General features: G+C 38.6%; 2 protein-coding genes across 5 annotated transcripts in view; one reads left to right on the top strand and one right to left on the bottom strand.

Annotated features, from left to right (window-relative positions):
- Positions 1-12,744, bottom strand: part of asah2 (N-acylsphingosine amidohydrolase 2) — a 38,478-nt gene extending 25,734 nt beyond the window's left edge. The window contains exons 1-2 of one of the 2 annotated variants that reach the window (XM_061707837.1): positions 12,705-12,744; positions 2,032-2,148 (exon numbers count right to left, since the gene is read on the bottom strand). In XM_061707837.1, coding sequence (XP_061563821.1) covers positions 2,032-2,143 — 112 coding nt within the window. In that variant the 5' untranslated portion in view covers positions 2,144-2,148; positions 12,705-12,744. Of the gene's footprint in view, positions 1-2,031; positions 2,168-12,704 lie in introns of both variants that reach the window. The other variant, XM_061707836.1, reaches the window with a different exon arrangement.
- A 2,569-nt stretch (positions 12,745-15,313) lies between these two features.
- Positions 15,314-27,350, top strand: part of a1cf (apobec1 complementation factor) — a 42,705-nt gene continuing 30,668 nt past the window's right edge. For all 3 annotated transcript variants that reach the window (XM_061708573.1, XM_061708574.1, XM_061708575.1), the window contains exon 1: positions 15,314-15,413. The gene's annotated coding sequence lies outside the window, so the exon portion shown is untranslated. The remainder of the gene's footprint in view (positions 15,414-27,350) is intronic.

Consider the following 27,350-nt stretch of genomic DNA (forward strand, 5'->3'; position numbering starts at 1 on the left):
AAGTTAACTTTTACACCATATTCTAGTTGAATTATTGAAATAAATTAACTTTTACACCATATTCTAGTTGAATTATTGAAATAAATTAACTTTTACACCATATTCTAGTTGAATTATTGAAATAAATTAACTTTTACACCATATTCTAGTTGAATTATTGAAATAAATTAACTTTTACACCATATTCTAGTTGAATTATTGAAATAAATTAACTTTTACACCATATTCTAGTTGAATTATTGAAATAAATTAACTTTTACACCATATTCTAGTTGAATTATTGAAATAAATTAACTTTTACACCATATTCTAGTTGAATTATTGAAATAAATTAACTTTTACACCATATTCTAGTTGAATTATTGAAATAAATTAACTTTTACACCATATTCTAGTTGAATTATTGAAATAAATTAACTTTTACACCATATTCTAGTTGAATTATTGAAATAAATTAACTTTTACACCATATTCTAGTTGAATTATTGAAATAAATTAACTTTTACACCATATTCTAGTTGAATTATTGAAATAAGTTAACTTTTACACCATATTCTAGTTGAATTATTGAAATAAATTAACTTTTACACCATATTCTAGTTGGATTATTGAAATAAATTAACTTTTACACCATATTCTAGTTGAATTATTGAAATAAATTAACTTTTACACCATATTCTAGTTGAATTATTGAAATAAGTTAACTTTTACACCATATTCTAGTTGAATTATTGAAATAAATTAACTTTTACACCATATTCTAGTTGAATTATTGAAATAAATTAACTTTTACACCATATTCTAGTTGAATTATTGAAATAAATTAACTTTTACACCATATTCTAGTTGAATTATTGAAATAAATTAACTTTTACACCATATTCTTCACCTGTAGGCTATATTATACATCTGGGCTGATGTGGACATACACAGCATAGGAAGCTATTTCAGTTGCTAGTATGGTTGTCTGTCTCTACAGTCATGAAAGTTTAATGCTATTAAAGCACTTTAAACTTTAAATCAAAGCATTTTGTTTTTCATATAAAATAAACACATTTTTATGCATTTTAGAAGTTTTGGGGCTTTTTTTTTGGCTCCTGCGCTGCTGAAATCAGGGCGTCCCTTATTTCTATTTCTGAAAGGTGGCAACCCTAGGGTTAGGGGTGGGCGTGGTCATCAGGGACCATCATCAGGTGGGGCATAGACATATATACGTAGACGCCTCATGACATGCTGGAATGTAATCCAGTGTCGCCGCCATATTGGATGGGTCTCCTCACTCTAAATTAACTACACTGGAGTTACAGAGTTACAGTTAGAGCCAGCACATGCAAGAAGCTGTTCTTTTTCAATGGTTTTAGCTCCCCAGCCCCAGTTCAAGCCTAACAGGGTAGTATAACACCCTGGAATTACCTGGATTTATTTTTATAGATATATTTATTGAGGGCAATAAGAGAAAAAAAAAGATTTACAATAACAATAGAAATATTCATATTTTGCCCTTTTTTAACTTTTCAAAACAATAATTAAATAAAAATAAATAAATAATATTAATAAGAAAGAATGAAAAAATAAATAAATATAAATAAATAAATACAACAACACACTCCTCTCCCCTTCAAATAAATTCAAATGAACACTCAAACTTGTTTCTTTATTAAAATATAAAATTAATTAATTTATACATTTATCAATATGCCATACCATATGTCTTTGTTAAAGAGCATAATACAAAGTCTTTCAGTATAAAAGTACTTTTAATGTGTGACAGCGTCCTGTATCATAACTAAATCTCTGCCGTTTGTAACAAACCAAACCGTGTGAAAATCGGGTAGAAATTCGGGGAGTTATGGATGATTGTAGTCGGGGATAAAACCTTCCTCAGTAAAAATAAATGCACTGGGGGCGAATTGGAGACCCATCCAAGATGGCGGCCGCGCTGAACGTCAGCTCCAATAGGCAGCGTCAGTCTATGAGGCGTGTACGTATATATGTCTATGATGTGGGGGTTAGGGGTGGGCGTGGTCTCACCTGCCGGTTCGGTCCTGCCGTCCAACACTGTGAACAGCGCCACACAGATGGCCGTCATGGCAACGAGGAGGACGGCCAGCGTCGCCTGGATGCAGCAGCTCCTGGACGCCATGCTGCCTGTCGGCCACAACACAACCTGTTTTAGAGGTTGGAGAAGAATATTTACATGGATTTACATGGACTCACACATGAGCCGTTGAGAGGTTTTCAGACACTGAACTACAAAAATCTATATCTTGGAACACTTTGATTAGACCCTCCAGAAAAACGCGGGCAAAAATCCTTGATTCTGCGGGCTAAAATCCTTGATTCTGCGGGCTAAAATCCTTGATTCTGCGGGCAAAAATCCTTGATTCTGCGGGCAAAAATCCTTGATTCTGCGGGCTAAAATCCTTGATTCTGCGGGCTAAAATCCTTGATTCTGCGGGCTAAAATCCTTGATTCTGCGGGCTAAAATCCTTGATTCTGCGGGCTAAAATCCTTGATTCTGCGGGCTAAAATCCTTGATTCTGCGGGCTAAAATCATTGATTCTGCGGGCTAAAATCATTGATTCTGCGGGCTAAAATCCTTGATTCTGCGGGCTAAAATCCTTGATTCTGCAGGCTAAAATCATTGATTCTGCGGGCTAAAATCCTTGATTCTGCAGGCTAAAATCATTGATTCTGCGGGCTAAAATCCTTGATTCTGCGGGCTAAAATCCTTGATTCTGCGGGCTAAAATCCTTGATTCTGCGGGCTAAAATCCTTGATTCTGCGGGCTAAAATCATTGATTCTGCGGACTAAAATCATTGTTTCTGCGGGCTAAAATCCTTGATTCTGCGGGCAAAAATCCTTGATTCTGCGGGCTTAAATCCTTGATTCTGCGGGCTAAAATCATTGATTCTGCGGGCTAAAATCCTTGATTCTGCGGGCTAAAATCATTGATTCTGCGATTAAATGTGCAGGTTTTTTATGTGCTTTTATGCGGTGAAATTGCGGAATATGCGGGAAGTCGTGGAATATGCGGAAAGTTGCAGAATATGCGAAATATGCAGGAAGTTGCGAAAATGTGCGGCGGTGAAATCAAGCGAGCCCCGCATAATTCGCATATTCAGCGCGGACATATGCAATATTAACCCCAGTAAAAGTGATTTTTCTGCACCAGACATTGAAATCCACGGAAGGTCTGTAAATCCACGGACAGCCGTGAAATCCGCGAAAAATTCCGCGATCACGGAATCGCAGATTCCTGGAGGGTCTAATTGATAGATCTGGATGATTGACACCTCTATGAAACCTTAACGGCCAATAGAATCAGGAGCCATGAATCCAGCTACGGTCCAATCAGAGATCTCAGTAGTCCACCTGAGAGTAATGGAAACGACCCCAAACGGATCCAGAATCAGTCTGCTGATTCCATGAATCTGGACCAGTTTTCCACCAGAGACCAGACTGAATCAGAATACAATAAGTTAAGTCTTAAGCCTGGATTATGGTTCTGCCCAGTGAACCCAACGCAGAGCACACGCCGTCGCCGTGACGCCGTCGTGAACCTTCAGACTTCTCCGTCACTCCATTTCTCCGCGGTGCAGTACCCCCCGTGACCGCTAATTCGCCATCTTTTCCTGAATGGTTTATCCGACTTTTTCCGGTCACAGTGAATCAAAGAGATAAGGACAACTATTGTGCAAAAAAACAAAACGAAAAAAATCACACATACACGAAGAAAAGAGCGCTGAAAGTTCACGACTGCTTCAAACCGGAAACCGGAAATGCGTTGCTACCAAGCGAACCAATCACAGCCCTCTCTATCTGCGTGTGGTTGCAATTTTCGGGAGGTGACGTCAGTGACGGCGTGTGGTCTGCGTCGACGCATACCCAGTACTGGAGTTGAGGGTGGATGGCTTCCCCCCCTGAAATAAAAACGGTCAAAATCATCCCCCAGTAAAACTGACATCCCCCCTTTCCATCCCTTATGTCATTTCATCAATGAATGTGGTTTTACTGCTATTTGAACCTTTAGAGTCATCACCAGAAAAATAACACCAGAAAAATGTGACAATTTTCACCTGTTTCAGGTAAATTTTTACTTGAAATAAGTAGAAAAATCTGCCAGTGGGACAAGATTTATCTTCTTATACAAGCAAAAAAATCTTGTTGCACTGGCAGATTTTTCTACTTATTTCAAGTGAAAATCTACTTGAAACAGGTGAAAATTGTTGTTTTTTCCAGTGATGAGTCTTGTTTTAAGTGTAATGAGATTTTTTTTTACTAAAATGAGACATTTTAACTAGAAATAAGACAAATATTCTTGTTAAGATTGTGAGTTTTTGCAGTGATCCATGTTACTTATCCTGTGAGGGACAGAGTCATATTGATAAGTTCAGAAAAGTGTTTTTTATTGTTGTGTTTTGATGTATTTGATGTAAGCCCAGTGGATATTTAAAGCTTACAGAAGGCTGCATTTAACTGCTGCTATGTCATTCCTGCAGTATTTCTGCAGGTGTTTTGGTCACTGCTATTATTTGTAATATATTATATTATTTGTAATCAGCACAAATTATCTGTCCCCATATGATAAAATCCACCATCCCCTCTGATGTTTTTTTACAACTCGAGTACTGCGCGTACCACACGCCGTAGGCACGGCGTCGTTTTGCCTTTAGAACCATAACTCAAGCTTTAGCCTTAAACCGCTAACAGGCTAGTGTTGGTAGCATGTAGTGGCTGGTTGCTATGGTGATGTGTACGATGTGTTCACTTCTCTGCTGGTTGGTGGAAATGCATTCTGTTTAAGTGGGAACGGTGCTGATGAGATGAAGGATCCGGTCGCTACACTCTGCATTCTCTGCATCAATCTGGGGATCCGGTTCTGGTTCTGGTTCTGGCATACATGGTTCTCAAAAGTAGAGAAGTAAGTAACGATCCAGACCCGCAGTTCCTCCACTGATGTCTTAGGGACATCAAGGACTGGATGTCCAGAAATTTCCTGCTTCTAAATTCAGATAAAACAGAGGTTATCATTCTTGGTCCAGAGCATCTTAGGAAGGGATTAGATGGTGTTGCGATGGCTTCCAGTGCAACTGTGAGAAATCTTGGTGTTATTTTCGATCAGGATTTGTCGTTTAAACCATATGTCAATCAGGTTTGTAAAATAGCCTTTTTCCATCTCCGTAATATTGCAAAGATTAGGAAAATCCTCTCACAGAGTGATGCAGAAAAACTAGTTCATGCGTTTGTATCTTCTAGACTAGATTACTGTAATGTGTTGTTAGCAGGATGTCCAAGTAATTTGCTGAATAGGCTCCAGCTGATCCAAAATGCAGCAGCACGAGTACTGACAGGAATTAGCAGGAGAGACCACGTCTCTCCAGTGTTAGCGTCGCTCCATTGGTTACCCGTAAAATTCAGAATCCAATTTAAAATTTTATTACTTGCGTATAAAGCCCAAAACGGCTTAGCTCCGCATTATTTGCAAGACCTGATAGTGCCTTATGTTCCTGTCAGAGCTCTCCGTTCTCAGAGTGCAGGTTTACTCGTAGTTCCTAGAGTATCTAAATGTAGATTTGGAGGGCGGGCGTTCTGCTATCAGGCACCATTACTTTGGAACCAACTTCCAATCTGGGTTAAGGAGGCTGACTCCACCTCCACCTTTAAAACTAAACTTAAAACCTTTCTGTTTAGTAAAGCCTATAGTTAGTGTTTAGTAAACCTCTAGCTGGTGTTGGTAAATCTCTAGGTAGTGTAAACTTTAGTGTGTCAGAGTCGCTCCTGTAGTTTCTTGTGCTGGCCCCCCCTTCTCCTCCCTTTTCTCTCTTTTGTCCATGTTGCAGCATCCTTTGCCGGACACCGGAACCTGCAGGTGGTCGTGGGTGGCTTGTAGCTTGCATTACGGAGCACAAGTCTTTCCCTGACCCTGCACCCCAACCTGGGACTTGCTGATTGGGCCGGAGCTTCGGGAGCTGTGTGCTGGCCTGCGGTCCCCACCCCCGGTCATCCCGTTGCTGCTTCCACCTGCCTGCTGTGCTGTTGCCGTCCCTGACCCACCAGTCTGGCCCTCGGCAGGAGGGTCCCCCCTGATGAGCCTGGTCCTGCTCAAGGTTTCTTCCCTCCTAAAGGGGAGTTTTTCCTTGCCACTGTTTGGCTTAAGGTTTTTCTCCCACTAGGGGAGTTTTTACCTGCCATTGTTTATGTAATAACTGCTCGGGGGTCATGTTCTGGGTATGGGTCTCTGTAAAGCGTCTAGAGACAACTCTGTTGTATTAGACGCTATATAAATAAAATTGAATTGAATTGAATTGACCACCAGAGGTGGAAAAAGTACAAAAATATTGTACTTAAGTAAAAGTACAAATTTTCTGCTTGAAAATTACTTAAGGAAAAGTAAAAAGTACCCATTTAGAAAATTACTTAAGTAAAAGTATAAAAGTACCTCAAATTAAATATAATAAAGTACCAAAAGTACATGGTGTAAAATGTACTTAAGTACAAAAGTAAAAAGTACAAAGTACAAAGTACAAAATTCAAAGTACAAAATTATTTTCAAAAGGATTGCAAAGAAATGAAGAATCCAAGAATTTGCTTACAACTCTAAATAATGGTGATATTATTCTGACCCCTTTAGCGTTTGTTTCCATTACACCATTTTAATTTCGTCGGCTGCCGCTCAAGGCTGATTTATGGTTCCGCGTTACACCCTACGCCGTACCTTACGGCATAGGGTACGCGTCGATTTAACGCGGACCGATAATTCAGGCTCCAGTCTTCATCGGTCCTCGATGCGACGGCGGTTCCTCCAGCCTTTCCAGCCCGCCTCTGCAGCGCAACTCCCCCGGGAGATGCGTCTCCTTCTCGGGGACGCCGAGACTCCCCGTCCGCCCCCGGTGTCTCGTCACGGAGCCGCCGCCGGGCAATCACGGGCAATTCACGCACCCCCCTTCCTTCCCGTCCGCCTTATGGTTCCGCGTTAAATCGACGCGGACCCTACGCCGCAGGCTACGGCGTAGGGTCTGCGTCGCCGCGAACCCTATAGTCAGGGGGCAAACCCTAAGAGTGATAACTCTGCTCACGCTTCTGGGTAAAGTTTGACAACCTTATTTTTTTGTTAGAAGGAACCCCTAGGAGGAATAATAGGGGTGTTGTCATCTTGGATTGTTTTGCTGGTGACCACTGGAGGTGCTGTAACATTCCAATACTCAATTCATGCATATGGTCACAATAATGGTCCAAATGTACAGTTTATATGCAAAATCTTCAATGTTCAAGATTTTATATTTAGGGAAATGGATAAAACATCAATTGAAAAACTTTTTTTTTTTTTTAAATTGTATTGCTATATTTTGTCCAATATTGGTTACAAGATATTACTTTTTTTATAGGCGTTTTTAACACACACATAATAACCATCTTTTTTCTTTTGCAGTGAAACACATTTTCTATGAAATCCTGTGTCAAAAACGTCTATAAAAAAGTGATATTTTGTATCCAATATTGGCTAAAATATTACAATATGATTCATAAAGGCTTTTTTAGTATTGTTTTATCTATTTCCTTAGATACACAATGTTTTAATCTTGACAATTATGCATACAAATTGTACACGTTGACCAAAACTGACCATATGCCTGAATTGAGAACTTGAATATTCTAGCGCCTCTAGTGGTCACCAGCTAAAACATTCAAGATGACAACACTCCTAAAATTCCTTCTATAGATTTGTCTATAGGTTGTCAAACTTTACCCAGACATGTGAGCAAAAGTCTTAACGGAGGATCTTTTATAAAGTTGCCCCTTGACTACTACGCCGTAGCTCTGCGCCGGTGTAATGCGGAACCATAAATCAGCCCCCGCTGTGCTGTTCTCACGGCAATAGCCTACATTTTCATTTAATGTAAGACTTTAATTTGTAGCGAGTAACGACGTGTCCAATTTTAAATATAGCGGATTAAAAGTACAATTTTTTCCTTGAAAATGTAATGAAGTAAAAGTAAAAGTACAGAAAAATGAAAGTATCAATAAAAGTACAAATTCTCAAAAATCTTACTTAAGTACAATAACGAAGTACTTGTACTTCGTTACTTTACACCACTGCTGACCACTAGGGTCCAGATCCAGACCTGTATTTCCTCTACTGACCACCAGGGTTGGACTGTTTGTGTCCAGTCTGGTACACAAACAGTTTTGGTCTCCATGGTTACAGTTCACATCCATGACGCCTGTGGGGGGATTTTATGTTCCTCATCAAGTGAAAGGATATAAAACCATGCATTTTTCCATAATTTGGGGTCATAAAGCACAAGTAATGTGTACAATCCCTTGGCTCATATCTGTCTGTCCGTCCTCGTTTCAGATGGCGTTGGACGGGATCATTAGATTAGATTAGATCAAACTTTATTGATCCCACAGATCACTGGCTCAAAAACACAAAAGTGCAAATCATGGTCCGTCCTTAAGGAACACAACCTTCTCTGTTGTTGTTTTGCAGATGATATCCAGGTTTATTTGACCTTATCAGACCCATTGCAACCTTTACTTTTTATCTCCGTGACCTTAAAATCTGGATCAACTACGTCTGAATTATAACCTGCTCTGTAATTACTTTAGTGTTTCCTAGCTCCGCGTATCCAGACGCAGCTTTTCAAGGTCTTAAGTTGAATAAAAAGATACGTTTAGTTGATAAGTCAATCATTTTTCATCTAAGATTGATAACGAAGGTGAAGTCTTATCTCACTTCCAAGCTGATTAGATTACTGCACCGAATCCTTCTGTTGTTATTTGTACTTTTTTGAATATTTTACAGTCTTTTATTGACTTTATGTCTTAAATTGTGCATTTTATAGGATTGTAGAGCACTTTGGTAAAAATGCACCAATCACCACAACAAATTCCTTGTGTGTGTTTAACAAACTTGCCAATAAACCTTTTTCTGATTCTGATTCTGATTCTTCTAACACAAACTTAACCTTAGGTTAAACCAGAGTTTACAGCTTCCTCCTTTTAGCATGTTATTTTATGACTTTATTTATGACTATTTATTTTAAATGATCTGTAGAAACCGCAGGTCTGATATCAGAACCGGGAAAGAGGCTCGTTTCTACCGAGTCTTCCAGCTCTAACGGCAGAGATAAGAACCGAGATTAAACAGATCAGATATGAAAGTACATGAGATTGTAAAAGTCATGTTAACTTCAGAGAGACGACTCTCATCACTTGGTTCCCAGAACCACTTTTTAATCAATATTTAATCAAGTAATTTAAATCTACTACCATGGAAAGACAACATTTCCCTCTGAGATTCTCCATTAGTCCGTTTCTACACTTTACAACATCACGAGACTGAATATCATCCAAGGAAGAATGTTCTGTCAGAGCAGGGGTGTCAAACTCATTTTGCTTGGCGGTCCGGATTTGACCAATTTTTTTCTCGCGAGCCGCACGCTCAAAATAACAAAAACGGTGCGAAAATGTTTTTTCTAATTCTTTTTTTTTTTACTATTGTTATCTAATCCAATATCAGTTTAGTTAATTTTAAAGGAAATATGCACTTTGTTTACACTCTAATTATGTAAAATATATTTATTCAGGATCTTTTCTTGAAATTTCTCGTTTTTTTTCAAATTATGTAAGATACTTTTAATATCATTTTACAAAGATAAACAGAAACAAATATGTTTTTTTTATATTTCGCTTTTTTATAGGAAATTTAATTAAAAGCAAAATCTTTTTTATTACATCCGAGAAAGTTTCTTTGTGATTTAGAGATTTTTCCAGTACAATTAAGTGTATTTATTTTTAAAAATTGGCGTGGATATTTACGCCAGTGTGCCGAAAAAGTCAGCACTTCTCTTTTAACTGCTTTACTTTGTCACTATCCTCGTATTCAAAACTGAAATTCTCCAAATAAATATCTTCTATCATCTTTTTAGCAGTGATATTTTTCCTGCAAAAATATATAATAGTAGTCAGTTAATAAAAATAAACGACCGTCTACAAAGAAATAAAATCGGCAAATGCATTCTAGAAAACTAAAAAAATGTTGAAAACTGCTCTATTTGTGGAATAATGATGGATTTGTAGAAGAAATATATTATCGGAAATGCTGCGATTCATGGAAATTATTTATGCCTTCCTTTTTAGTAAATTAAAATTTCGTTTTTTTTGCGTTGGAAACTTCTCTCGGGCCGCACATTTGACATCCCTGTGTTAGAGCTTCCTTCCCGGGTCGGGGGTCAAAGTCAAGATGCTGGTTCTTATGGCGCTTTTACACTAGTACCTACTCAGCGTCGAGGCGGGTGGAGTAGATACGTTTTCTGTATCTATTCTGCCGAGGTTCTAAGAGTCGGCCCAGAGTCGGCCCTGGATCTGATGTCATCACACTACAGGCCACCGATTGGTCGGGGGGTTGGAGTCAGACGTTTGAGTCAGGAAGCGGAAATCAGCGCAAGAGTGACTCGCAGCTTCTTCATTTTATTTCAATCAATCAATCAACTTTTATTTATATAGCACCTTTCATCCAGGTACATGAAATACAAAGTGCTTTGACATTTTGACTGAAAAATAAGCGTAATAAAAACAAAAAAAATAAAAACTGGGAGACCAATGCACACTGACATACAATATAGTTAATTAAAATGAAATAATGATAAAAGTTCAAGGATTAAGGCTAAAAAATAATCAGTACACAACAATAAAATATAATAATAAAAACATTACAAGAAATAGATAAATAAATAAAACAAATACCTTTAAAAAATGTTAAACAGAATAAAACTATAAAATTTGATGCTACATAAAAGCCAGACCAAAGAGATGAGTTTTAAGTCTACGTTTATGTTGACCAGCAACGGCAGCAGAAGTCTGTTTGGTGATCCAACTCTGAGGTGCAGATGTTCATAAACCTGGTGCTGAGGAGAGAATTAAAAAGATCTAGACGGGCGATAAGGAACGACCAGATCCACCAGGAGCTCTGTCTCGTCATAGCTGCTCAGCTACCAACGCACTTTTCAGCAGCGCCGAGACAAACAAAAAAAAAAAAAGCGTTGCCGCTTGAAGCTTCTTTCACTCTTATTTTTTTAACTTGATATCGAGCACAAGCCACAGACCCAGCAGCACATACAGGACTGTCTCAGAAAATTAGAATATTGTGATAAAGTTCTTTATTTTCTGAAATGCATTTAAAAAGACAAAAATGTCATACATTCTGGATTTATTACAAATCAACTGAAATATTGCAAGCCTTTTATTATTTTAATATTGCTGATTATGGCTTACAGTTTAAGATTAAGATTCCCAGAATATTCAAATGTTTTGAGATAAGATATTTGAGTTTTCTTAAGCTGTAAGCCATGATCAGCAATATTAAAATAATAAAAGGCTTGTAATATTTCAGTTGATTTGTAATGAATCCAGAATGTAGGACATTTTTGTTTTTGTAATTGCATTACAGAAAATCACAATATTCTAATTTTCTGAGACAGTCCTGTTTATCATCTCCTCCAGGTTCTACATCTTTAGTGTTGTCTTCTTCGTTTAGAGCAGGGGTCGGCAACCCGCGGCTCCAGAGCCTCTTTAGCGCCGCCCTAGTGGCTCCTGGAGCTTTTTCAAAAATGTTTGACCTTTTTTTTTTTCTTTTTTTCCCCTTTTTTTCCTCTTTTTTTTCTTCTTTTTTCCCGTTTTTTCTTATTTTTTCTTCTTTTTTTCCTTTTCTCGACATTTCAACTTTTTTCTCAAAATTTGGCTTTTTTCACGAAATTTTGACTTTTTTCTCAACATTTCGACTCTTTTCTCAACATTTCTACTTTTTTCTCGACATTTCGACTTTTTTCTCAACATTTCTACTGTTTTTTCAACATTTCGGCTTTTTTCTCGAAATTTTGACTTTTTTCTCGACATTTCGACTTTTTTTTCAACATTTCATCTTTTTTCTCGAAATTTTGACTTTTTTCACAAAATTTTGACTTTTTTCTCGACATTTCGACTTTTTTCTCGAAGTGCATAATGAAAAAAAAATCTTCCCCCAGTTCTAAATAATATAAATACATGCAGCATGTGTTGCCTTCATTCTAAGGCTTATACAAGACTTTTCATTTTTTGTTAGATTTTTGTGTTTTTGGTCCAATATTGCTCTTTCAACATTTTGGGTTGCCAACCCCTGGTTTAGATACACAATCAAATACGTCACAGCAGCTTCGCTCCAACTCGCCTACTTCAGGCGAGTGGAGGCGAGACGAGTCGCGCTGAGTAGGTTCTAGTATAAAAGCGCCATTAGATGCCATAAACCCTGGTCCCTGAAGACCACCATGAACTCACTTCTGGATCCAGACCTGCAGTTCCTCTACTGTCCACTAGGGTCTGGATCCACTGACCCTAGTGGTCAGTAGAGGAACTGCAGGTCTGGATCCAGACCCCAGTGGACAGTAGAGGAACTGCAGGTCTGGATCCAGACCCCGGTGGTCGGTGGAGGAAGTTCATGCAACATTGAACTCAGTTTCCAAACCGGCCGTTTCTACCAACGTCTGTTCCATCTGAGGAGCTACAAGGACTCAAGACGTGGTTTTTATCTGCGTCCCCCAGGGGCCACCTGGAACCACCTGGAACCACCTGGAACCAGTCTGGCAGCAGGGGACCGGCCCACATGCAGCCCATGTCTCTAGACCACGTGGTCCTGCTGGAAACCGGATCGGTCGGTACTCACCTGCAGAGTGAGGAGCTTCTGAAGCCTGGGAGCAAGTGTGTGTTCGGAGCCGGTGCAGCGGCGTTATCTACCTGCCAGGCTGATGAGCTGCACGCTCTAAAGGTCGACACCTGAGCTGCAGATAAAACCCGTCCCACCGGTGATAAAAGGAAATAATAATCAACACATTCAAACCGGATCAATTAGTTTCAGCTCATTAACTCTGAAGCTGTCTGAGATGTTTCTGAGTCGTTCCGGTTCTGGTTTCTCCTGGTTTCAGGATAAACATTAGGTTTAGCGGCTGATTTAGATTTAGAAATGAGCTCCATCAGACCCCAGGAAGAGAATCAGAACATCGTCTCCGGCAGTACTCGAGTTGTAAAAATAAATCAGGGGGGATGGTGGATTTTATCATATGGGGACAGATCATTTGTGCTGATTACAAATAATATAATATATTACAAATAGCAGTGACCAAAACAGCTGCAGAAATACTGCAGGAATGACATAGCAGCAGTTAAATGCAGCCTTCTGTAAGCTTTAAATATCCACTGGGCTTACATCAAATACATCAAAACACAACAATAAAAAACACTTTTCTGAACTTATCAATATGATTCTGTCCTTCACAGGATAAGTAAAATGGATCACTGCAAAAACTCAAAATCTTAACAAGAATATTTGTCTTATTTTTAGTTAAAATGTCTCATTTTAGTAAAAAAATCTCATTACACTTAAAACAAGACTCATCACTGGAAAAAACAACAATTTTCACCTGTTTCAAGTAGATTTTCACTTAAAATAAGTAGAAAAATCTGCCAGTGGAACAAGATTTTTTTGCCAGCTGACAAGATAAATCTTGTGTCAAGTGAAAATTTACTTGAAACAGGTGAAAATGGTCCAAAAAGTTATTTTTCTGGTGTTATTTTTCTAGTGATGACCTTAAATGTTGAAATAGCAGTAAAACCACATTCATTGATGAAATGACATAAGGGATGGAAAGGAGGGATGACAGTTTTACAGGGGGGATGATTTGGACCGTTTTTATTTCAGGGGGGGATGAGGGGGGATGCCACCCCCCTCATCCCCCCCCAACTCGAGTCCTGCTCTCCGGTCCTGACGGCCTCCAGGTCTCATCATCTGACCACCAGATGGAGACAAGTGATTAGCGGTCATGTGACATCCTGATAGGTCATGTGATCTTAAATTAGAGACTATAATCTCCTAGCCAACCACTGGACATAAAAATGCTAAATAAACACCCCAGAACAACCCCCCCCCCCCTCCCCCGTCAATCCATTAACCTCATTAGAAAAAATGGTTGCTTCATATAAATTCAGCTGTGGTTCAAAACATATTCTAGTAAAAAAACAACCATTTGTTTAAAGCAATGGCTTGCTTATTGGCCACGGTTACATGATGTTTTTTAATTCAGAATTAATTTTTCCAAATTAAATAATTCAGAATTAAATTATTTTCCTTCGAGTTTACATGGAAATAGTAATTCTGAATTGAGGTTTACATGGAAAACACGTTTGATGGTCTTTCTCCAATTCATCTCCAGGTCTGGGGGTTGGGAAGGTTCTGATTGGATAGGGGGGGGACCGGAAGTTAAACTACCGGAAGAAAAACTAACTTAGCCGCTACAACTTTGAAAAGATCACAATTTTAATGTTTCCTGTTTCTATCTGTTCTTTTAATTATTTCCAGGTCCTCCAAGCTGTTTATTAAATAAATGGTCTCTGCTCTTGACCACCGTTTACTGCTGCTGCATCTTGAAACTTTGTTTGGAAAACAAGCCCAGCGGAATATAAGCGTCATGGAGACAGACGGGCGAGGGAACGAGCAGAAAGAAAGACCGGAATTAATTTAAAGAGGAATGAGTGTATACATGATCGCGGAATTATTCTATTCGGATTCAAAAATTCGGAATAAACCAGCCGCTTACTTCGGAATTAAGTCTAATTCGGAATGGCCATTTTCATTCTGAATTAGGTGGTAATTTTTACTCATTTTAAATCGGATTTAATTTTAATTCTCAATTAAAGAGGAATTAAACTTCCCATGTAAACGCACTTTTATTGTTTATTTATTTGTTAATTTGTTTTCTTGTTTATTCCCTTTCTCTTTCCAGAAATACTTTTACTCTTTTTTCAGGAGCCTCTGATGTCCTTTCTTGACCTTCAGCCCCACTTGTCCTCCGCTGTGATGCTGCCCGTCCCACACTGATGTGCAGCTCCAGATGCTCCTCTGAGACTCTGCTGATGACGTTCCCTGTTGGCGTTGCGTTAACACACACATGAATGATCCTGAGCTGCACACGTGTGTTAGTGTGAAGAGACCTCGGATCCATACGCAGTGTGGGTCAAAGGCTGGCAGGAACACACACACACACACACACACACACACACACACACACACACACACACACACACACACACACACACACACACACACACACACACACACACACACACACACACACACACAGATGTATTTGCATGTGTGTGTTCACAGATAGCAGCAGGTTAAACATTAACGTCCATCAGCTCGTAAAGCTAACACACAGACAGAGAACCTTTGGAGTTTGATATGATGTGATCACACACACACACACACACACACACACACACACACACACACACACCGTGATGACCCGTGAACACACACACTCGCCGCTCAGAATGACGCAGCTCTGATCGGAGGGAGGTGATCTCTGAAATTGCTCAGGTGAGTTCTTTACTTTTTTACTTCTTTAAAGTTTTAATTTTGAATTTAAAAAAACTAAACCAGCAGCAGAAAGAGAGAGCGTTGGTGGTGAGTGTCGCCCGGCCGCTCCGTCGCTCTTCCTCCCTGGCGTGACGGCAGACGGGCCGGTGTGTGTTTTCTGACTGAAGGTCCAGAGACTAAACCTTCAACGAGGACTCTGGAACAACCGCGTTCAGTCGTTCAGTCGGTCGGGAGCCGTTTTTAAAACCCTCCGTTTGGGGTCCCGGTTCTGCTGGACTCACTGATCCGGGGGGGGCAGAACCTTCAAGATGGTCCACGTTAGGACAGGAACGGGACACACCGCTGAATCAAGAGTTCAGGTTCAAGTTGAGCTCACTATTAACACAGAGCTTAGCCAACGCTAGCTGAGTTGGCTCAGTTTAGATAAAGCTAGGTGAGGTAGCATGAGCTTAGCTAAAGCTAGTCTGAGTTTAGCCAATGCTAGTGAGCTAGCATCAGTTTGGATAAAACCATAGACATATATACGTAGACGCCCAATCGAGTGTTCTTGCTGCTGCTGCGATACGTCAACGTGGCCGCCATATTGGATGTTCAAGACTGCGCTGTAAACTAATACAAGTAAATGGACTTATTTTCATAAAGCGCCTTTCTACAAAGAAATTTACGTTTTACGTTTCATTTATTCATTCACACACGCACTAATATACTTGGGAAACAGTTAGGCACCAAATATAATATATTTATTCTCAGATGGCAAAAATAAGAACTTTATTGATCCCACATAGGAGTAATTCATGTTATATCAGCTATAGAGAACAAGGTAGTGCCGAAAAACAATATATATCCCACCTTACAAAAATAAGAAAAATAGAGAAGCATATTTTCTCATCAACAAAACATGTTATTTTGTTGTCTGAAAAATGGTTCAAATGTTATTTTATTGTCTGAAAAATGGTTCAAATATGTTATTTTGTTATTTGAAAATTTTTAAATTTGTTTTGTTGATGAGAAAATATGTTTCTCTATTTTTCTTATTTTTGTGAGGGGGGATATATATTGTTTTTCGGCACTACCTTGTTCTCTATAGCTGATATAACATGAATTACTCCTATGTGGGATCAATAAAGTTCTTATTTTTGCCATCTGAGAAAATTAAATACATTATATTTGGTGCCTAACTGTTTCCCAAGTATATTAGTGCGTGTGTGAATGAATAAATGAAACGTAAAGCGTACATTTCTTTGTAGAAAGGCGCTTTATGAAAATAAGTCCATTTACTTGTATTAGTTTACAGCGCAGTCTTGAACATCCAATATGGCGGCGACGTTGACGTACAGCTCAGCGCTCGATGGGGCGTCTACGTTTATATGTCTATGGATAAAACTAGCTGAGCTAGCCCGAGCCTAGCTAAAGCGAGCTGAGCTAACTTTAGCTGATCATTTCAGGATCGTACTGAAACAAAATGGAGCAGTAGGATGAGATGAACTTTATATGAAAACATTTCCAACATGACAAATGTTAACATTTTTATATTTTCACTATGAACCACTGTGGGCCCCTGAGCAAGGTCCTTCAACCCCAACTAGGGTTGCCACCTTTCAGAAATAGAAATAAGGGACACCCCGATTTCAGCAACTCAGGCGCCAAAAAATGGGACATCCCCAAAACTTCTAAACTGCATAGAAATGTATTTATTTTATATGAAAAAACAAAACGCTTTGATTTAAAGTTTAAAGGGCTTTAATAGCATTGAACTTTCATTACTGTACAGACAGCCAACCATACTAGCAACTGAAATAGCCTCCTATGCTACGTACGGCCACATCAGCCCAGATGTAGAATATAGCCTACAGGTGAAGAATATGGTGTAAAAGTTAATTTATTTATACAATAATTCAACTTAGAAGGTGAAACTAATACATGTACATTACATAGTCTCATTACAGGCAAAGCAAGATGTGTTAAACCTTTATTCGTTATAATTTTGATGATTGAATTGTTTATTGATTTCATAATATAATCTAATTTCTTGAGATTTTTTATTTGGGGTTTTCATAAACTGTGAGCCATAATCACCAAAATTATAACAAATAAAGGCTTGAAATATCTCACTTTGAATGTAGTGGGAAATAATACATTTGTTTCACCTTAAGTTGAATTTACTACGGATTAAGTTTTGCAATATTTTAAAATGACATCAATAAATAAGAGCATAATATGTGTCTGTATTGGTTCAATACGGAACGCAACTTTTAATTCCCAATTACGGAACAATTCCGTATTTCCAGGGACGGGTGGCGACCGTACCCCGGACTGCCCCCTGCACGCCTGAACAATGGTTAAGAGCATTTTAGTTTCCTGAGATAAACACTGACAAATAAATATTTCCTTGTCCCTTCTTCACTTTCTTCCTTCCTTTCCTTGTTCCTTCATTCCTTCCATCTTTCTTCCTTGCTCCTCCTTCTTTCCTTTACTTTTTGAGTAGAAGGTAAATATTACCTTTCACCCATATGCTAATATGTGTTAGTAGTAGTATATATGTGTTTGTTAGTAGTAAATAGGTGTTTGTTAGTAGTATAAAGGTGTTTGTTAGTAGTAGTATATATGTGTTTGTTCGTAGTATATAAGTGTTCGTTAGCAGTAATATATAAGTGTTATTAGTATATAGCTGTTTGTTATTAGTAGTATATAGGTGTTTGTTAGTAGTAGTATGTGTTTGTTAGTAGTAGTATATAAGTGTTAGCTGTAGTATATAAGTGTCTGTTAGCAGTAGTATATAAGTGTTAGCTGTAGTATATAAGTGTCTGTTAGCAGTAGTATATATATGTTTGTTAGTAGTAGTATGTGTTTGTTAGTAGTAGTATATAAGTGTTTGTTAGTAGTAGTATATAGGTGTCTGTTAGCAGTAGTATATAAGTGTTAGCAGTAGTATATATGTGTTTGTTAGTAGTAGTAAAAAGATGTTTGTTAGTAATAGTATATACATGTTTGTTATTAGTATATAGGTGTTTGTTAGTAGTAGTTTATAAATAATTGTTAGTAGTATAAAGGTGTTTGTTAGTAGTAGTATATATGTGTTTGTTCGTAGTATATAAGTGTTTGTTATTAGTAGTATATAAGTGTTTGTTAGTAGTAGTAGTAGTACAGATGATTGTTAGTAGTAGTATATAGGTGTTTGTTAGTAGTAGTAGTACATAGATGTTTGTTATTTGTAGCATATAGGTGTTTGTTAGTACTATATACAGTAGGTGTTTTTTAGTAGTATATGGGTGTTTGCTAGAAGTAATATATAGGGGTCTGTTAGTAGTATTATATAGGTGTTAGTAGTAGTATATTGGTGCTAGTATTATTATATAGGTGTTAGTAATATATAGGTGTTAGTAGTATTATATAGGTGTTAGTAGTAGTATATTGGTGTTAGTATTATTATATAGGTGTTAGTAATATATAGGTGTTAGTAGTATTATATAGGTGTTAGTAGTAGTATATTGGTGTTAGTAGTATTATATAGGTGTTAGTAGTAGTATATTGGTGTTAGTAGTATTATATAGGTGTTAGTAGTAATATATAGGTGTTAGTAGTATTATATAGGTGTTAGTAGTAGTATATTGGTGTTAGTAGTAGTATATAGGTGTTAGTAGTAGTATATAGGTGTTAGTAGTAATATATAGGTGTTTGTTAGTAGTATAGATGTGTTTGTTATTAGTATATATGTGTTAGTAGTAGTAGTATATAGGTGTTTGTTAGTAGTAATATACAGGTGTTAGTAGTATTATATAGGTGTTAGTAGTATTATATAGGTGTTATTAGTAATATATAGGTGTTAGTAGTATTATATAGGTGTTAGTAGTATTATATAGGTGTTAGTAGTAATATATATGTGTTAGTAGTAATATATATGTGTTAGTAGTATTATATAGGTGTTAGTAGTAGTATATTGGTGTTAGTAGTATTATATAGGTGTTAGTAGTAATATATAGGTGTTAGTAGTATTATATAGGTGTTAGTAGTAGTATATTGGTGTTAGTAGTAATATATAGGTGTTAGTAGTAGTATATAGGTGTTAGTAGTAGTATATAGGTGTTAGTAGTAATATATAGGTGTTTGTTAGTAGTATAGATGTGTTTGTTATTAGTATATATGTGTTAGTAGTAGTAGTATATAGGTGTTTGTTAGTAGTAATATACAGGTGTTAGTAGTATTATATAGGTGTTAGTAGTATTATATAGGTGTTATTAGTAATATATAGGTGTTAGTAGTATTATATAGGTGTAAGTAGTAGTATATAGGTGTTAGTAGTAATATATATGTGTTAGTAGTAATATATATGTGTTAGTAGTAATATATATGTGTTAGTAGTAGTATATAGGTGTTAGTAGTAATATATATGTGTTAGTAGTAATATATATGTGTTAGTAGTAGTATATAGGTGTTAGTAGTAATATATAGGTGTTAGTAGTAATATATAGGTGTTAGTAGTAATATATAGGTGTTAGTAGTAGTATATAGGTGTTAGTAGTAATATATAGGTGTTAGTAGTAATATATAGGTGTTAGTAGTAATATATAGGTGTTAGTAGTAGTATATAGGTGTTAGTAGTAGTATATAGGTGTTAGTAGTAGTATATAGGTGTTAGTAGTAGTATATAGGTGTTAGTAGTAGTATATAGGTGTAAGTAGTAGTATATAGGTGTTAGTAGTAGTATATAGGTGTTAGTAGTAGTATATAGGTGTTAGTAGTAGTATATAGGTGTTAGTAGTAATATATAGGTGTTAGTAGTAGTATATAGGTGTTAGTAGTAGTATATAGGTGTTAGTAGTAGTATATAGGTGTTAGTAGTAGTATATAGGTGTAAGTAGTAGTATATAGGTGTTAGTAGTAGTATATAGGTGTAAGTAGTAGTATATAGGTGTTAGTAGTAGTATATAGGTGTTAGTAGTGTTATATAGGTGTTATTAGTAATATATAGGTGTTAGTAGTAATATATAGGTGTTAGTAGTAGTATATAGGTGTTAGTAGTAGTATAGATGTGTTAGTAGTATTATATAGGTGTTAGTAGTATTATATAGGTGTTAGTAGTATTATATAGGTGTTATTAGTAATATATAGGTGTTAGTAGTATTATATAGGTGTAAGTAGTAGTATATAGGTGTTAGTAGTAATATATATGTGTTAGTAGTAATATATATGTGTTAGTAGTAATATATATGTGTTAGTAGTAGTATATAGGTGTTAGTAGTAATATATATGTGTTAGTAGTAATATATATGTGTTAGTAGTAGTATATAGGTGTTAGTAGTAATATATAGGTGTTAGTAGTAATATATAGGTGTTAGTAGTAGTATATAGGTGTTAGTAGTAATATATAGGTGTTAGTAGTAATATATAGGTGTTAGTAGTAATATATAGGTGTTAGTAGTAGTATATAGGTGTTAGTAGTAGTATATAGGTGTTAGTAGTAGTATATAGGTGTTAGTAGTAGTATATAGGTGTTAGTAGTAGTATATAGGTGTAAGTAGTAGTATATAGGTGTTAGTAGTAGTATATAGGTGTTAGTAGTAGTATATAGGTGTTAGTAGTAGTATATAGGTGTTAGTAGTAATATATAGGTGTTAGTAGTAGTATATAGGTGTTAGTAGTAGTATATAGGTGTTAGTAGTAGTATATAGGTGTTAGTAGTAGTATATAGGTGTAAGTAGTAGTATATAGGTGTTAGTAGTAGTATATAGGTGTTAGTAGTAGTATATAGGTGTAAGTAGTAGTATATAGGTGTTAGTAGTATTATATAGGTGTTAGTAGTAGTATATAGGTGTTAGTAGTGTTATATAGGTGTTATTAGTAATATATAGGTGTTAGTAGTAATATATAGGTGTTAGTAGTATTATATAGGTGTTAGTAGTAGTATAGATGTGTTAGTAGTATTATATAGGTGTTAGTAGTATTATATAGGTGTTAGTAGTAGTATAGATGTGAATAAAATGCGTGAAATGTCGTCCTAAGAACATCTGAGCTATCTAGGCTGCTGGTTTAACGCCCCTTCCATGGCCTGCTCTGATTGGTGGATCTCAGCAGCCGCTCAGTCTGCTTTTCCACGTCTATAACCTCCGTCTGAAACGTGTCATCTGTTCATCTGAGTCCAGGCAGCCCGTTGAACTCCTCATTGTGTCAGAGGGAATTTGAAAAGTCAAGTAAAGTTCTGCAGAGCGTTCAGTGAAATAAAATGAAGGAGGCTGGATGAAGAGTCTCAGGTTTCTGCATCTCTTTGAGTTTATCTTGTCCTCTATTTGTCAGTTTTTGCTTATCTGTTGTTTGCATCGTCTTTGAGGTCAGTTTGTTCAGTTTCCAGCAGCAAATGTCACTTTTCCCTCCAAACGCCGCTGCTTCATCCTCTCCCTCGATCTATGGCACCACAAGGAGCTCTATGAGCACATGGGCACGTCCCCATCTTGAGAGGTCAGAGCCCTCGAGAGATGGAGGTCTGAAAACCATCCATAGTCGCTCCCCGTCCAAGGGGCGGGGCCAACGGCTGCTTAACAAGCAGTCGGTTAGTGCTACGGCTAATGGCCCTGACACACCAAGCCGATTGTCGGCCGTCGGGCCGTCGATGAGGGTCGGTGCGTCTGTCGGCCTAGTTTTCCCGGTGTGTCCCCCACGTCGACACAGGTCGGCCGCCCGTCGGGAGCTTTTCAGCCGATTCGACATGTCGAATCGGCGTCGGCCGTCGGTCAAACAGCTCACTCTGTGATTGGCTGTTCAGATCTGCGGACTGAATCCAAAAAAAACATGGCGGACATTTCTTATTTTTTAGTGAATAAAATCAATATTTTGAGTTAGTTTCTGCATAAAAATGCGTTTTGATTACATTTCTAGCGAGAAATATATATTTTACTTTCATAATATTCATTCAGTGAATGTACATAATCACTCGTTTTCCCCGTTGTTGCAACCTCGTCGGAATAAAGGCTGATTTATGGTTCCGCGTTACACCAACGGCGTAGGTTACGCGGCGACGCGCGCCGTACGCCATACCCTACGCCGTACCCTACGCCGTACCCTACGCCGTACCCTACGCCGTACCCTACGCCCGAAATTTTCGGAGCAAATCTCTTAACAGGCGTAGCCGCAACTGTTAGATTTCATCTATGAAACCAACATTTATCTTCCTAAATGATTTATTTCAGCCAGTGGTAATTCTCCACAGAGCTGCAGGTTTCTCCTGCAGAAACGCAGACTGCGCAGAACGTACGTGCTAGTTTGCCGTTGGGTGTCGTCTTTGCGGTGTGTCAAAGTGCTTCTTTTTGAGCCCGACCCAGCCCGACACAGGCGACGCGAGACGACACAGCAGTCGGCCGACAGCGGGCGACGTTGGGTTGGTGTGTCCTCAGCTTAAGGATGGGAATCAAGAACTGGTTCCCAGTGTTTCAATTACTTGGAATATTTTGCAAATTTTGCAAACGATTCCCTTTTCAATTCCAGTGGGAACTAAAGATGTCATTACACACGTTGCGTAAGCAGTCAATAGTAAACATGGCACCCAAGCAATACAAACGTTCAATAGTCTGGTTACATTTCAGTAAAAAAGAGACAACAGGGCAACTTGAAATACTTGCTAAGTGAACATTTGCTGCCTATCATATTAACGACATTTGCCTCATTGTTGTCCTTTTTTTCCAAATGAGAATCGATAAGGGAATCGATAAAGAACCGAATCGTTAAGCAGAATGGAAAATGGAATTGGAATTGTAAAGATCTTATCAATTCCCATCCCTACCTATGGCCAATCAGAGCAGCAGACAAGGGGACGTATTCAGAGAGAGAGAGTTGTGTAGATATGTGTCTTTATAGGTTTGGAAACACACTTCTGGTCAAGTCTGACATCAAGTGTGTCGTGTGAGTGTTCCAGCTGGTTTTCAGGCCTGCTCGCTCCGCCCACTTACAACCAGGGGACAGGTGCTCTTCAGAAACTCTTCAGTTCTCCTGTTATAGGCTATAGCAGAGGTCAATGGAAGGTCCTCGGAAGGATAACTGCAGCAGTTTGTGTGTGTGCGTGCGTGTGTTTTTGTCACTAAAGTAGGACCTTTTCTTGGGGCCAATCCCAATACACCCCCTACTTTCTACCACTAGCCCTCCCTCACTACCCCTACCCCTAAAAAAAGAAGGGACAGATTTTAGGGCACTTGAAATCTACCCAGTGGCCTGTCCCAATACTCCCACTACTCCTACTTTCAGCACCACCCCTAAAATACGAAAGCTGAAAGCCAAAAGCTGTTTTTATTTCAGCCGTAGCGCTGTTAATATGCCACTTTATTAAGTTTTAATATTTTTTCAGGCGTAAAAGTAACCGTTGAGATCCCCAACCTGAGGGGCACGGTGGCGCAGCTGGTAGTGCAGCGGTCTCACAGCAAGAAGGTCCTGGGTTCGATTCCCGCCGGGGGACGCTGTGGGTGCTGAAGTGCGTGTTAGTTCCCCCATGACTTCAGTGCCCACACCATGGGTGGGGTTGGCGAAAGGATCTTTCTGTGTGGAGTTTGTATGTTAGCGTGAGCTACCCTCACAAAAACATGCAACAGTCCTGGGCTATACATGCCCCCTCTGGCCAACCGGGGCGCCAGATGGGGTGGGGAGGATCCGGCCGGAATAACGTGATCCTTCCACGCGCTACGTTCGGCCGGAGAAACCCCACCCTGTCTGGTGAAAAGATGCGGCCTGCTCACTCCTCAGGTTAAGGAGGAGACCTGAGCTCAGTGCAGGGCCATCCCGGGGTTGGTAGAGGATGGCAATGCCCAGGACTGTCAGTAGGTAGGAGCACGGGGTGGTAAAAACCGGGATAAAAATATTTAAAAAAATAAAAATAAAACATTAAAAAAAAAAAAGATCCCCAACCTGGGCTCAGTTTGATCTGATGTTTTCGGCGATGATAATCAGCCTTTATTCTGGCGAGGTTTGAAAAAGACTTCGCAACAACGGGCAAGCGAGTGATTATGTTCATTCACTGAGTGAATATTATGAAAGTAAAATATATATTTCTCGCTAGAAATGTAATCAAAACGCATTTTTATGCAGAAATTAACTCAAAATATTGATTTTATTCACCAAAAAATAAGAAATGTCCGCCATGTTTTTTTTTTTCTTCAGTCCGCAAATGACGACGAAAGGGGTCGACGAAAAGCATCCTGGGAAATTTTTCTGGCCCAAGGTCAACTAGGGTGCATCTGAAAACCCTCGCTCTGTAAGGCTAGATTCATACCCACTACCCCTCGTTTTCAGCACTCCCCCTAGGTCAGGGGTCAGCAACCGGCGGCTCCAGAGCCGCATGCGGCTCTTTAGCGCCACCCTAGTGGCTCCCCGGAGCTTTTTAAAAAATGTTTGACCTTTTTTCCCTTTTTTTGTCCTTTTTTTCTTCTTTTTTCTGTTTTTTCATTTTCTTTCTTCTTTTTTTCTATTTTTTTCTTCTTTTTTCCTTTTTTTATCTTTTTTCTTATTTTTTCCTTTCCTTTTTAATCTCGATATTTCGACTTTTTTCTAGACATTTTGACTTTTTTCTCGACATTTCAACTTTTTTCTCGACATTTCAACTTTTTTCTCGACATTTCGACTTTTGTCTCAAGATTTTACTTCAACATTAACTTTGACATTTTGACTTTTTTCTCGAAATTTCGACTTTTTTCTCGACATTTCGACTTTTTTCTCGAAGTGCATAATGGAAAAAAACGCTTCCCCCAGTTATAACTAATATAGAAACATAGAGCATGTGTTTCCTTCATTTTTTGCGGCTCCAGACATATTTGTTTTTTGTGTTTTTGGTCCAATATGGCTCTTTCAACATTTTGGGTTGCCGACCCCTGCCCTAGGTGAAACTACCCTCACGGGAACGCGCAAAATTTAGGGGTAGGGCTGAAAAGTAGTGGGAGTATTGGGACAGGGCCTTGGTGTGATCACTGACTTCAAATGGTCCAAACAGGGTTGACTTTCCCAACCAACCCGGGTCCCAGTGAGGCTGAACGTCGTTTCTGGGGTCCCGGTTCAGAGCTCAGGTCTGAACAGACTCTGATTCTAAATCAGACTCAGAGCTCAGGTCTCTCTCGTTACTAATTACTAAGCACATTTCTAATCTTTCTCAGGCGCCATAAAAATCATATCTTCATGGATAAGAAAACCCAACAGCACCAAAGTTCAGCTACGGTTTTCCGTCATCACATCGGAGCCTTGATGGTCTCTGGTTTTCACCCTCAGGCCGTCACAGTTTTGTGTCAGTTGTTGGGGTTCAGGTCGGTACGGCAGGAGAGGAAGGGGTGATGATCGTGTTGGACGTGCGGTGGACAAACGTCAGGAAACCTTGTAGGTTCCCAGTTGGTGGGAGTTTCAGGAGGACCGTCCACAGTCCCTGTCAATGATTACCAATCAGACCTTGACCCATAGCTGCTCGCTTCAAAACACGACTCGTATCTGCTGATCGGGGCAGAAAAACATGCAAGGACATGGTGTCTCAGTGTGGACACAAGTTTCAGCCCAACGGTTTCCAGATAAACATCAAGCAGGCAGGGATTCCAATGTCCTCTCAGCTCCCCATGAAACACCCAGAACATCATGGTCCTCAGACCTCCTGTCACTGCAGATCCAAGGAACACCCTGAAGTCCCTGGACTTCCTCCATGAATGCTCCGTCGTCCACAACACCAACATGTCAGTGTGTTGGATTCCTCCCTGTGGAGGAGATGCTGAGCTGTAGGCGTCGGTACAAGGAACCATGATGCATCTGGGTGATTGACACCTCTTCACAGGTGATGGAATCAATGTACTGTAACTTCAGAATCAAATTGATTCGCCAGGTTTGCGAAAACAAATGAACAAATTGATTCAGGAGACTTTGTCTCTCAAGGTTCAATAAAAGAAATGCAATAAAAATAAATAAATAAAGATAAAAAGCCACAGCAATAAAAAAAACATGAACACTATGTACGAGACAGAACCAATATTTACGGTGGGAACAGTAAACCCTCGGTGACCACTGGAGGTTCAGCAGAGACGGTCTGAGGGGAGGAACCGTCTCCGTGCAGAGATGTTCCCAGCCGGGACCCTGGACCTGGACCGGTACAGGTCCTGGACGGAGAGAAGGTCGGCCCTGATTATTATTCCTGCAGACCTTACAGTTTGTTGCAGTTCGTACCGGACCTGTTCGGTTTCTGATCCAAACCAGGCGGGGATGGAAGAGAAATGGACCACCTACATGATGGCAGATAGTGACACTGGGTCTGAGGTGGTTCTGCTGGTTTCCTCCAAACATTGTTCTGGACATGAAGACCAAACATGTCCACGTTGGTCTAATGCAGGGGTCGGCAACCCGTGGCTCCAGAGGCGCATGCGGCTCTTTAGCGCCGCCCTAGTGGCTCCTGGAGCTTTTAAAAAAATGTTTGACCTTTTTTTTCTCCGTTTTTTTCTTTTTTTCTTCTTTTTTTCCCTTTTTTTCTTCTTTTTTTCCTTTTTTCTTCTTTTTTTCCTTTTCCCAACATTTCGACTTTTCTCTCAAAATTTTGACTTTTTTCACGAAATTTGGACTTTTTCTCAACATTTCGACTTTTTTCTCGAAATTTCGACTTTTTTCTCAACATTTCGACTTTTTTCTCGACATTTTGACTTTTTTCTCGAAATTTTGACTTTTTTCTCGACATTTCGACTTTTTTCTCAACATTTCTACTTTTTTTTCAACATTTCAGCTTTTCTCTCAAAATTTTGACTTTTTTCACGAAATTTGGACTTTTTCTCAACATTTCGACTTTTTTCTCGAAATTTTGACTTTCTTCACAAAATTTTGACTTTTTTCTCGAAATTTTGACTTTTTTCTCAACATTTTGACTTTTTTCTCGACATTTTGACTTTTTTCACGAAATCTTGACTTTTTCTCAACATTTTGACTTTTTTCTCGAAATTTTGACTTTTT

This window comes from Cololabis saira, chromosome 19, assembly GCF_033807715.1.
Source record: "Cololabis saira isolate AMF1-May2022 chromosome 19, fColSai1.1, whole genome shotgun sequence".
NCBI lineage: Eukaryota > Metazoa > Chordata > Actinopteri > Beloniformes > Belonidae > Cololabis > Cololabis saira.